The 12,839-nt window shown below is 39.0% G+C and overlaps 1 protein-coding gene across 1 annotated transcript; it reads left to right on the top strand.

Annotated features, from left to right (window-relative positions):
- The first annotated feature begins 3,816 nt into the window (after positions 1 to 3,816).
- MS3_00001738 (uncharacterized protein) lies at positions 3,817 to 10,423 on the top strand. The gene has a single exon (XM_051209224.1). It carries the CDS (start codon positions 5,205 to 5,207, stop codon positions 8,046 to 8,048), a length of 2,844 nt encoding a protein of 947 aa, XP_051074657.1. The 5' UTR covers positions 3,817 to 5,204; the 3' UTR covers positions 8,049 to 10,423.
- Positions 10,424 to 12,839: the final 2,416 nt, after the last annotated feature.

The following is a 12,839-nucleotide window of genomic DNA, read 5'->3' as shown; positions in this document are numbered from 1 at the left end:
TAAAGTATGTTTAGAATAAATCTGAATAAAAGTTAAAATGCAAATAAAAAATAAATGAAAATACTGTCTAATGAGCAGAAATTCTCAGCGTTTTCATTTTGTTACACTTAAGTTAACTTTAGTCATAATCTGTTCGAAAGTGTTATGCAGTAAAAAAAACCGAGAGATTACAACGTCGTTTTACAAGACTCCTCATGTCAGACCTATCATACAATGTGAAGCGTGGAAACTTCATCCCTTATGAACTAGACGAATTAGAATCAAACTTATCTTACAGTAAATTGTGAGACATTGGAATTCAGCATAAATAACCATTATAACAGTCATAATCTAGGTTTTGTACTAAAACTATCGAGAACGTCAAGTAAATGGACGTCAATCTCCTCTGCTCCATCCTACATCAGCCTCTGGGATAGGTTACCAGTAAACATCCCGCCAGGTCAAACGCCAGCTCAATTTAAATCTTACCTAAGTTGCTTTATGGACCGATCCGGAGTTTCCCATATGCTTGATGGAGCTTACCTAAACCACGCTACATATAACTATGGACCATTCAACATCTAAACTTGTGAATAAACAACCGATTGGAATCTAGTGGCTGTGCCACAAACTGCAAGTATCCTCCCCCAAGAAGATTTTGTGGTCCCACGCCTTACATTTCGCAGTCCTATTACCGAGCCTTATTTTTTTAATGTATTTATATGATTCATACTCTCTTTTTATAACTATTAAATGGCAATGTTTCTTGAATTTTTCTTACGGTTCACATAACTACTGATTGTGTTACATACATTGGGCCTTAGCAATACATTAGACCACGACCTAGTGAAACATCCTTATACTCTGTGACGTTTAATACAGCTCTTAGACAAGGATCGTCGACCATTTACGAAGAATCATCTGCGAACTTCAATTACATGAGCGCTTAACAAAATAACTTTTCACTCGCAAGTTTGTAGACAGATCACTAACTATTTCTATGAATGCCGCTCAGCCGACGACGATCATAAGAGTTAAATCAACCAATAAAGGAAAAAAATGAAGGCGAACAAAGAGAAATAAAAAGTAAATGCCGATTTTTCGCCCTTACGTCAGCTATTTAAGGAAAATATCGATTTTTGATTAAAGAGGTTTAAGATTTCTATGGTAACTGGAGGGAAACATGTCGAGGGAACCATCTGAATTAAAATGACCTCCCATTCATTTGGTGCCACGTCATCGCCGTTTTGTGTGAACTTTGCCATTAGTATAACAGACCAAACATTCTCTGATGGTTACGACCGTTATGTTGTAGATGCTGTCAAGAACAATTTCCATGTTGATGATTGCTTGATGTCCTTTTAAACCTGTGATCAGGCACAGAAGTTTTTTAAGCATATAAGTGAATTATTATGTAGAGGAAGTTTTAAATTAAAGAAATAGATCAGCGACTCGGATGAAGTAAAGACCATCTTGCCTGATGTATGCAAGGAAAAGAGTCTTTGATAGAAATTTTCAACGAGTTACGATAGCACTCATCGAACTCTAGGTGCAAAGTGGGATTTCAAACAAGATTTATTTAAGTTTTATTTTGATGCAACGGGAAAGCATTTGACTAGGAGAGAGATTCTCTCTTCAGTTTCTTCTCTGTTCGATCCTTTGGATCTAATTGCTCCAGGCTGCCTTCCCGCCAAACGTCTCTAGCAAAAAACATGTAAATCCCAAATAGGCTAGGATCAGCCTCTCAACAAGCCATACTTGTCCACGTGGCTAAATTGGGAGAATTTTGTTCATCAAATAGGTCATGTTTCTGTGGCTCGAGGGATCAAGAAGAAATTCGGCGAACTTGACGCGAAAGTGGAGTTACGTTTGTTCAGTGATGGTTCAGAGATTGGTTATGGAGCGGTTGATTACTCACGGAACCACCATACTGTATCTTGTTGTACACCAAGTCTAGGGTAGCACCCATCAAACAAGTCACTATACCGAGGCTTGAGATGGCGATAGCGGTGTTAAGTGTAAGGCTGAGCAAAGTCTTGCGGGAGTCCGCTCAGTTTTTTCTGCAAGGTGAACTTCTACACAGATTCCATGATAGTGTTATACTACATTATGAATACCGAAAACCGGTATGATACCTATATAGCCAACTGCCTCTCTGTTGTGCACCAGTATACGAAAGTTGGTCAATGGAATTATGTAAAGTCGTCACAGGCCCCAACTGATTGGACCTCGAGAAGTATACAAAAAATGACTGATCTTGAATCTTGGTTTAAATGTTCTACTTTACTGCATGGCAATTTTTGTATAACTATTACTGACTGTCCTGAACCTACTCCTGACAATATTGAGTCTAGAAAAGCTGTTGTGCTTAACTTAAGTAGTATAAAGTACAACATGTCACCTATTCTTTCTTATTATTCTAATTGGTTGAAATTAGGGCTGTAGCTTGGCTTAGAAGGTTCATAGAACTCTTGATAGTAATTCGTTCACCGAGTCGTGAAGGATCAGTTCATCTAGGATGCTTAAAGGTCAAGAAGCTTGAAATCGCCAAGCGTAAGCTTTTAATGATGGTCCAGAAGGAGGTGTGTAGTGGCATTGGGCCCTAGCTACACAATCCTCAAGGCTGAACACGAGACACTTGAGAAAATACATGTTCAGCATTTAACGCGGAGAAAAACCCAACGATGGAGGAGGCGGGAACAATGAATGGAATGAGTTAATTCGAATTGATCAGACAGCATGACTCGGCCTTGCAGATGTGGTCGATCAGTATAACTTGCTCATACTGGTCTTAAGTTTATTTGTTTCCTGCCTGAATGTGTTCTCCATCATATATTGATGATTGTTACGATGCGATGAGTCAGTGTAAACAATGATGTGACTTCCACGTAAGATCTTATAGGTTAGGCAGTTACATCATGTCAAATGTATAATTTAAGTATTAGGTTTATTATTAGAACAGTATTAACATCATAGTAGACCATGATTCTACAGGTGTACGCAGAATTAGTTGTTGAATTTAAAAACGACAGTAAAGAAGTTAGTCATAATGATCTGAAGGGCTCATAGCCGATAATGCTTGATGGGCTACTCTATGTTGGAGCTCGCATAAGCTACTCAGATTTCCTAAATGAATTGAATCACTTAATAATTTTGCGCGGTCGACACTTAGTGACGGAAACGTTAATTAGGCGTTATCATAAATAAGAAGGGCCCACAGGAACATCTCAAGTACTGGCCACAATTAACAAATGATATTGGATAGTAGAAGGAACCAGCACGGTTAGGAGAGTGATAGGAAGGTGTGTGACCTGTCGGTGGTTAAGGAAGAATTCAGGACAACAACTGATGGTGCCGGTTCCAGATTGTGGAGTACAACAACGATGGCACAGCTTTTCAGCGGTATGTGTAGATTACTTTGGACCATTTTTAGTCAAAAGAGGGAGGTCATTGGAAAAAAGATATGGATGTGTATTTTCTTGTTTGTAAACACGAGTTGTACATATTGTAATGAATTACGGTTTGAATACTGATTCATTTATAATAGCCCTATTACGTTTTATTGGAAGAAGAGAGAAGCCCGTAGAAGTTTACAGTGACAACGGGTCGAAATTCGTAGGTGCAGTTGTAACAGCTTAGGTTGGTTGGTTAAGAGTTGACCCCAAACAACCAAGCATATGCCAAAACAGTATTGTTCAAGTATTCATTCACTTCCTTGTTTTGTATAAGCGTTATATTCCCTATTACCTTATATTGAATGTTGAGAGCCTTTGTTTGTCTGAACAGATAAGCCCACGCTCCACTGTGACCGCGCTAAGATCGAAATAAAGACCTATTCACTACTTGTCTGGTTTCTTCTATCAATAGCACGAGGGTTACTTTGAGGCACGAAATTGGTGAGCCCTTTTTGAACACAAAGTTAACCTCATTTCTATTATTAACATTTTTTTACTTAATCGTAAAAGTAGACCTGATTATCCGTAAACTAATTTGAGTATATAACTAGTTTATTCCGTATTATCTTAAGTTATTCGTGTAATAGTAACCACTTTTTGTGCTAACTTTATTGCTATATTTGTCACATACCTCATGTCAGACTCAATAGAAACCCATAATCTGGAGGATTTGTCACCAGTGGAGATAGACACTGTTATGACTACGAAATCCCGACTTCCAGAATTTGATCGTAGTGATCCTGAGTTGTGGTTTGCTCAACTAGAGCATTATTTCACGAGACATAATATCAAATCTGAAGGGATTCGCTATAGAGACTTGTGTTCTATCCTTCCTCCTTCAGTCGCCAAAGAAGTCCGTGACTTGATTTTAAGTCCACCATCACCACAACCATACACCATCTTAAGACGAGAGATAATGAACCGTTTATCATTATCAGACAGTCAAAGAATCCAAAGACTTTTTCAAGGTGAAACACTAGGTGATCGGTCGCCGTCACAGTTTTTACGTCACCTCCAAGTCTTAGTGGGTGATAACACAGTGGGTGAAGCAGTCCTAAAACAAGGATGGATACAAGCTCTCCCATGCTACGTCCAACACTGTTTGGATGCACAAGATTCCGAAACCTCATTATCTCATTTAGCGCGTATAGCCGACAGAATAATGGAAAGAGGTCCTCCAACTGGATCAGGCACAATAAATCACACACAAAAAGTAGAATCAGCAAAAGACCCCGTCATAGAAGGACTCATTGCGAGTGTTAAGAGTCTCACTGAGGCTGTCACCAGAATGCAAATGGGTCATAGAAACAGGAGCAGGTCACCACAACGACCACGATCCAAGTCACAAAACAGGTCACAAAGGTCCAGACAATCTGGGCAGTTTTGTTGGTACCACTGGAAGTTTGGTGTCAACTCAACCAAGTGCATGCAACCATGCGCCTGGCCTAAGCATAATTCTAAGACAGCGGGAAACGAGTAACCCCTCCCCAGGTCGCGACGACTGAGGAGGGGCGCCTAAACAGTCGCTTGTTTTATGTTAGAGACAGAATTTCTGGCTTGAATTTCTTGGTGGATACTGGCGCTGCTCTTAGCATCATCCCTCAAAATAAAACTGAGATTAGTCGAGAAACATCATCAATTACACTTCAAGCTGCAAATAAAACTAAAATCGCGACATTTGGGCAGAAAAATTTAACCCTAGATTTGGGGTTCAGGAGGCAATTCCCTTGGGTTTTCACGGTAGCCGACTTAGATCTGGCAATACTGGAGATGGACTTTCTAGAGAGATACGAATTTCTAGTTGACACCAAGAAACGGCGATTAACACTAAAAGAAACTTCGTATTACACAAAAGGCAAAGAAAGTCACATCAGCTCTCTTAACTTGATTCAAACTCCTCCAGTAACAACAGCGAAATTCCAAGATATACTCGCGGAATTTCCAAACTTAACTAAACCAAACCCACAGCCTTCTGAAGACAAACTAAAAGTAAGTCACACTATCAAAACCGAAGGTGCACCGGTTTTTGCAAAACCCAGGAGACTAGCACCAGATAAGCTCAAAATCGCTAGGGCCGAGTTTGATTATATGCTACAATTGGGTATTATCCGTCCCTCTGATAGTCAATGGGCATCCCCTTTGCATATGGTCCCAAAGAAGAATGAAGGTGACTGGCGACAGTGCGGGGATTACAGAGCCCTAAACCGTCAAACCGTACCAGATAGGTACCCAATACCTCATATCCAAGATTTCACAAACGGTTTACAGGGTATGAACATATTCACTAAAATTGATTTAGTCAGGGCATATCACAATATCCCGGTGGCTGATGAAGATATTCCCAAGACAGCTATTACTACACCCTTTGGCTTATTCGAGTTTGTACGCATGCCATTCGGCCTGAGAAATGCGGCACAGACATTTCAAAGATTCATAGATAACCTACTTCGAGATATGCCATTTGCGCAGGGGTATATAGACGACTTGTTAATTGCCAGCCCCGATTTGCAATCACACGAACAGCATGTACAAGCAGTGTTGAAAAGACTGGATGAACATGGAATAAACATACATCAAAGTAAGTGTGTTTTCGGTGCTCAAACTTTAGAATTTCTCGGTCACACAATAAGCCCAGAAGGGATTAAACCTATCAAAAAAGAAGTGGATACCATCAAACAATACCCCATACCTAGTTCTCTAACACAACTGAGAAGTTTTCTAGGCCTAATTAACTTTTATCGCAGATTCATACCAGGTTGTGCACAATTAATGCAACCTTTGAAAGATTCACTTAAAGGAAAACCAAAAGAATTCAAACTTTCTTCTGACGCCATCGAAGCTATTAAACAGCTTAAAGATAAACTGGCTCAAGCAACTACGTTGATATATCCGAATTCTCTTTCCCCACTTGCTTTGATAGTGGATGCTTCAGATAAAGCAGTAGGCGGTACCCTTAACCAACCGGTTAAAAACGCCTGGAAACCAATTGGTTTCTTCTCGAAAAGACTCGCTCCAGCCGAAACAAGGTATTCTACCTTCGGGCGAGAACTTCCTGCAATCTACCTGACCATTAAACACTTCCGACACATGTTAGAAGGTAGGGAATTTATAGTCTTTACGGATCACAAACCACTGACGAATGCATTAAAAGCGAGAGCCGATAAATACTCACCTCGAGAAGTCCGACACCTTGACTATATATCACAGTTCACAAGCGATATCCGACATGTCAAAGGTCAGGACAATCAGGCGGCAGATGCTTTATCCAGACTAGAAATGAACGTGCTACAGCAGTCTACAGTAAACTTCGAGACGTTAAGACACGAACAAGAGCAGGATCTAGAATTACAAAACCTACTTAAAACAAACAATTCAAGTCTTAATTTAAAACAATTCCCATCACCTATCGATGGTATTCTAATTTATTGTGACACGACCAAGGCAATGCCGCGACCTTTCGTTCCCAAAAATATGCGAAAGCTGATATATGATAACTTTCATTCTTTGTCTCATCCTGGCGCAAAAGCTTCAACAAAACTAATCAATGCCAGATATATATGGCCGAATTTACAGAAGGATGTACACAAATGGGTTAGAGAGTGTTCAGCATGTCAACAATTAAAGATTAATCGTCACACAAATTCACCCATAGGTGTTTTCTCGCAACCAGATGCACGTTTTGCCCATGTGCATATCGACTTGGTAGGTCCTTTACCACGTTCAAACGGTTTCAATTATCTTTTTACATGCATAGATCGATTTACCAGATTCCCTATAGCCATCCCGATAGCGGACATCACAGCGGAAACAGTAGCCAAAGTTTTCATGCAGAACTGGGTAACCATTTTTGGTACACCCATAACAATAACGACGGATAGAGGAGCGCAATTCGAATCCGAACTAGTTAATAACTTGGCTAAACTTCTAGGCTCCAATAGGATACGCTGCACTGCATATCATCCTCAGGCTAATGGGATGGTAGAACGTTTTCACCGTCAGCTAAAAACCGCCCTTATATCTCACTCAAACCCCAATCAGTGGACAGAATTCCTACCGTTGGTTATGTTGGTTATACGAACATCTGTCAAAACTGACGCACAGTTATCAGCTGCGGAACTGGTTTTCGGAACAATTCTGAGACTACCAGGTGAATTTATTAACCCTAATACTAACAGTCAAAAACTTAATTTAGAAAATTATGTAGATCAACTACGGGACCACATGTCTAAAATTAAGCCGATTAATACTCGTGAACAATCGCGCGCCGTATATATACCTAAAGACCTAAGCAATTGCACGCACGTCTGGATAAGATGTGACAAAATAAAAGCACCACTCAGTCCTCCATTTGAAGGTCCTTTCAAAGTCATCTCAAGAAAATCTAAATATTTCGTGATAGAAAAACATGGAAACATCGACACAGTAAGTATTGATAGGCTAAAGCCGGCTTATCTAGATCATGAACCACCATACGTGTTGTTAGATCGTTTAACTGACAAATCCATTACGGAATCGAAATGTAAAGATAATAAATCTTTACAAATGACTAAAACGGTTCGCTGGGCACATCCAATTAGTCAGTCAAGGATGTTGACAGTTTCGGCTGCAGGATAAAATCTAACCACGCAGCTAATCACACCCTGCATCTACTTAAAAATAATTTTTTTCCTCATTCCGCCTCACCGACAACTCCCCAGACCTTTTACCTTTGATATATACGTGTTATGTTAAATATTTTTTTAAAATACTGGACACATAAGCTGGGTATTCCGAAACGATGGCTGAGGATTCTAATCAAACTCGTACAACTAACACTGGCAAATACAACGAATTCTAAAAGCAACCCAGGCGAGTTTTATAATTTCTTTTTCTGGTTAATTAACTATGTTGGCTGTACTTCTTATATATTTATATACATTTTTCACGTAGACTGGCTATACATATATACCATATGAACTACTTCTAAAAGTTTTCGGTTGAGGATATGTTTAGTAGCTTGATACGATCAATACTACTATTAATAAGTAGTTTTCTAGACAAAACATTTTGGATTAAACCATGGTCAAGTACTTATTAAAGTTCTCATCATTTTTTTCATGTTTAGGAAACTTACGTAATGACTTAACCAGTTTCCCTGCAGCATGCTTTTTAGTGTGATCATATAACCCATCTTTATTGGCAATATTCAGATTTTTTTAATTTCTGACATTTAAGAATCAATAACCGTGAAGATATAGTACAGTGCGTTACTGTAAGGTTACTATGTCAGCCGCATTGATTCCACATACCTAATTTTAAACAACTTATAAGGGAACTGTTTGGTAATCATAACATTGAACTGACAATATGAATATCACGACTATGCTAACGTTAAACCAATTATTATTAGTGGCCCATACAAAGTCCTGGAACTTAACATTAGCGTTATAAAAAAGACATTTTATGTCAATAACTGATATATATATATATATTCGTTGGTTTAAATATAACGTAAAATGGAAATTTACTAAACTTGTAGTTTTTTTTCTATAGTAATAATATTAATGTAAACAAAGAACCTATACTTTTCCAATATGGCACTTTGATATATCAATCTGTCCTCTTGTCATTTTTTCTCTCATATGTGCGCGACTTACGGGCAACAAACATCGTATTGAAGGTGGGTCTGGTGAACAAAAACGCAGGCCCCACACGCACTCGAACCTCTGCCCTTCTGAATGCTAGACCGCGTGCTCAGCCGTTCAACCACATCAGACCACGGAGGAAGTGACTTCAATATTTCCTTACACCAATTAATCACTCATAATACTAATGAGTAATACGACTTACACACTTCTGAGGTGCAAACCAATTCGTTACTTGGATGAATTGACGAAATATTGCTTCAGTATATCATGCATACCTAAATCAAACCAGAAAAGGGTATTTGACACAACTGTACTTGATCCGCATACTCTACACAGTTTTTTTTTGCTTCTTGACCGTATATTGTTTTCCGTTTTGTGGAGTACAATTATGCACCCTTGGTTACGTACCTGGTTATAAAAGGCGGTCGTCATAGGCCCAAGGTCATACATTTAATCGGGTTTGACAATGAGTCCAACTTCTAGCAAGTTTACACTTTTACATATATGCATTATAAAAAAGTTTTTTTTGTTTTCATGGTTTTTCGTGCACAAGATATCTACACTATGTCTATTCCCTTCCAGAATACCAATCCGTTCTGGAGACCAAGCACTTACGTGAAACCGAACAATTATCAATTACATTTATGTATTTCCATTTTGTATCTTATTATTGTATGCAGACAGTGGAGCAGTTCTTCAGGTTTGCTTGATTTTCACCATTACCCTTGAAGTAGATTCTTCTTTACTTTTTACTTGAGGGCGACTCAAGAGGCAGGTGAGTAAACACCTGATAGCCGGTCTGAGCACGGAAAAATCGTACCTCACCAACATGGTGTTGGGTAGCCCGCTCGCGGCACTTCCTCAGATATTCTTATTCCACATTCTCACACTTTCTCTTGAAAGCACGCAGCAAACCGTCGTCGATAGTTGTAGAAGAAATCACATGCTACAAAATAAGATGACAAGCTAGTAAAGAAGAGACATCCATGGACTATTGTTGACAGCGTCAGTCGTCACTGATTGTAAGTCAAACAGTGAGCGAGTTGATAATTTTTCCTTGGGATGAGAAATAGAACTAAGGTGTTTTCGATAGTTAGGTTAATCGAACCGACGTTACTACGGAAGTCGATTCTAGGGGGAAGCTAATGTAACAGCTTAGGTTGGTTGGTTAAGAGTTGACCCCAAACAACCAAGCATATGCCAAAACAGTATTGTTCAAGTATTCATTCACTTCCTTGTTTTGTATAAGCGTTATATTCCCTATTACCTTATATTGAATGTTGAGAGCCTTTGTTTGTCTGAACAGATAAGCCCACGCTCCACTGTGACCGCGCTAAGATCGAAATAAAGACCTATTCACTACTTGTCTGGTTTCTTCTATCAATAGCACGAGGGTTACTTTAAGGCACGAAACAGTCTCTGAACTAGGGAGATATGTGCTACAGTTGAATCAGCAGAAGATAAGTAATGAATTATCAACGAGGCAGACAAAATGGCATGTGAACCCTCCCTCATCCAGCCACAAGGATGGTATTTGGGAAAGGATGACATTTCGACCCGTGGAAAGTGGACCTTAGGAGTAGTTGACGACTGTGAAACAGATAGCGACAGAAAGGTTAGGACGGTAAATGTTAGTATGAATAATGGATTGCTTAGAGGGAATATACGTAAGGTATGTCTCCCTGAAAGTTTGAATCATTTCCTTGTTATATCAATGTAGGTAGGTCGAGTAGGCGTAGTGCAGTAAGTCCTACTCGATCCTCTAGAATGGGCTATGCTATAGAATAAACCATGACCAAAGGCATAGAAGTAGCTTTGTGTTGTATGTAGGTATTTTGCAGGCCGGTGTAAGATCCATTTTGAAGGTTGTAACGGAAAGACAATAATGAAAATCCCTCCGCAACCTTTTGGTGGACAGTACTGTCATTTATTTGTTTCTTCTCCCTGTTGTGTATTTTAACCTTTGTTCAGATCTCGTTTAACCACACCTTTCGTTTATCAGTCTTCCTCATCTGAACTTTCACCAAGTGATTATGATTAACGACGTCTTTTGTTACCTGATTTTCCATCGCATGTTGCCGGACTATTGACAATAAGGTCGTGTTTGACTAAGCTCAAGGTCACGGCATGATTCAGTGTGTGACTATTAACCTTCGGACTGTCTGCTTGGGAGGATTGCTGGAATCCCTGCAGATAGATAATTGATCCCATTTGGTTGGGAATATTTTTATTGATTCTCAGGTATCGAACCCTTTAGTATCAGCTGTATCTTTTAATGTTTAGCGCCCTACTTTGCGTTAGAGAAACTTCTGACTGTATAGCCTAGACTGTACCGTTTGGGGTATTATGTATTTCTGATATAATTTGTTCTATTTCCTAAATTAGAACAGTTTAAATTGAGCACAGAGTTTGTGTTTTGATATAATTTAATATAAGTGTCTCAGAAACGCTTTGTAAGCTATACAGAAGAACGTAGTCTCGCCTATTTGAATACATTTTGGTCCGTCAGTCTTGCGTTCAAACCGAATACTGGCAGTTCAGTCGTTACAAAGGTTCTCTGTGTGAAAATCCCTCCATGTATGCACTTGAAATTTGTTCCTATCGATCACTTCATTTGTACACTTTGTCAGTTCTTTGATTACATTTGCGATGGTAATATTCGTATTTTGTTATGGTTCTTATTTTTATTACGCCTTCACTGAGTTTCCAGGTTCCTTTCTGAACTGTTGTTTTAGTTGATACTTAGTCTTGACGGCAGCCATATTGATTTCGTTCCTCCTTTGATTGTATTGCTTGCATTGACTGGAATTGTGCACTTTTGATTGTGAATTGAAGCATTCTTCCAGAACTGAAAACACTGTGTTGTAAAGCAACCGAGTGTTATTTTTTGAGCGAATATGTGCGTGATCTATCCAGAAAGGATAGAATAATATTAAATTATTGAGATTGGTAATTTTCTTATTGTCTTTACCAACTTGTTTAGTTATTAAAATTAAGATTCCATTGAATGAACAATTATTGATTGAATAACTGAGTGGTAACATTTGTTTAGGTAATGATGTACATTTATATTTATAGTGAAATTTAGAACCGTCATTTACCCAATCACCTCGTTTTGGTTTCAAAAGGGCAATATCGCGTACCTAAACTCCCTAGATAGTTATTCTTCAGTCCAAACCATAGTTTGGATTCTACAGTAGTCGTATGTTAAATGTACCATGTCGTGCCAACGCGCTGCTTAAGCTTCAGGCTCACAGAACAAGCGGAGTCGCTGGTGTGCAAGATGGTACATACGTACTCGGACAGAGCTTACTAAAAGGAAGTGACGAAAATGCTGAGAAACGTTTACCTGATACAGAATCTCTCAGAGTGTTGCGGAATATCTGATTTCACTCTTGATTAGCGTAAACTTTGACCCACCACTGTGCATCTTGTGCGATTTTCGACCGACCTGGAAGCAGACATGAAAATGCTGATGGTCTGTTCTGTATATTTTATTCTCCTGATTCTATCAAATTAAGCATTAACACAGCCACTAAGATCGATTATTCATTTCTGCAAGTGACGGGTGTGGATCAGCAATCTTTAAGCCAAAGACAAACAAATGGAAGTAGTACGCCTTCGTTAGTGTCAAAAGATTAGCCTTTGGAAACCCTCCGTCTTCGTGCTAAATCTGTAGTCTGAGATAGTGTGAAGACACGCTATTTCTAGTCGGCCATTCGAAACAACATTTTTTGATACTAAAACGTGTATAAGTTCAGAATAGTATAAAGGGGAT

This window comes from Schistosoma haematobium, chromosome 1 (assembly GCF_000699445.3).
Source record: "Schistosoma haematobium chromosome 1, whole genome shotgun sequence".
Classification (NCBI taxonomy): domain Eukaryota; kingdom Metazoa; phylum Platyhelminthes; class Trematoda; order Strigeidida; family Schistosomatidae; genus Schistosoma; species Schistosoma haematobium.
The sequence above is the reverse complement of the archived record's forward strand: the minus strand, read 5'-3'. Positions and strand labels throughout refer to the sequence as shown.

Excerpts from the sequence above, each read along its gene's own strand:
- MS3_00001738 (XM_051209224.1), top strand. The coding sequence starts at position 5,205 with ATGGACTTTCTAGAGAGATACGAATTTCTAGTTGACACCAAGAAACGG.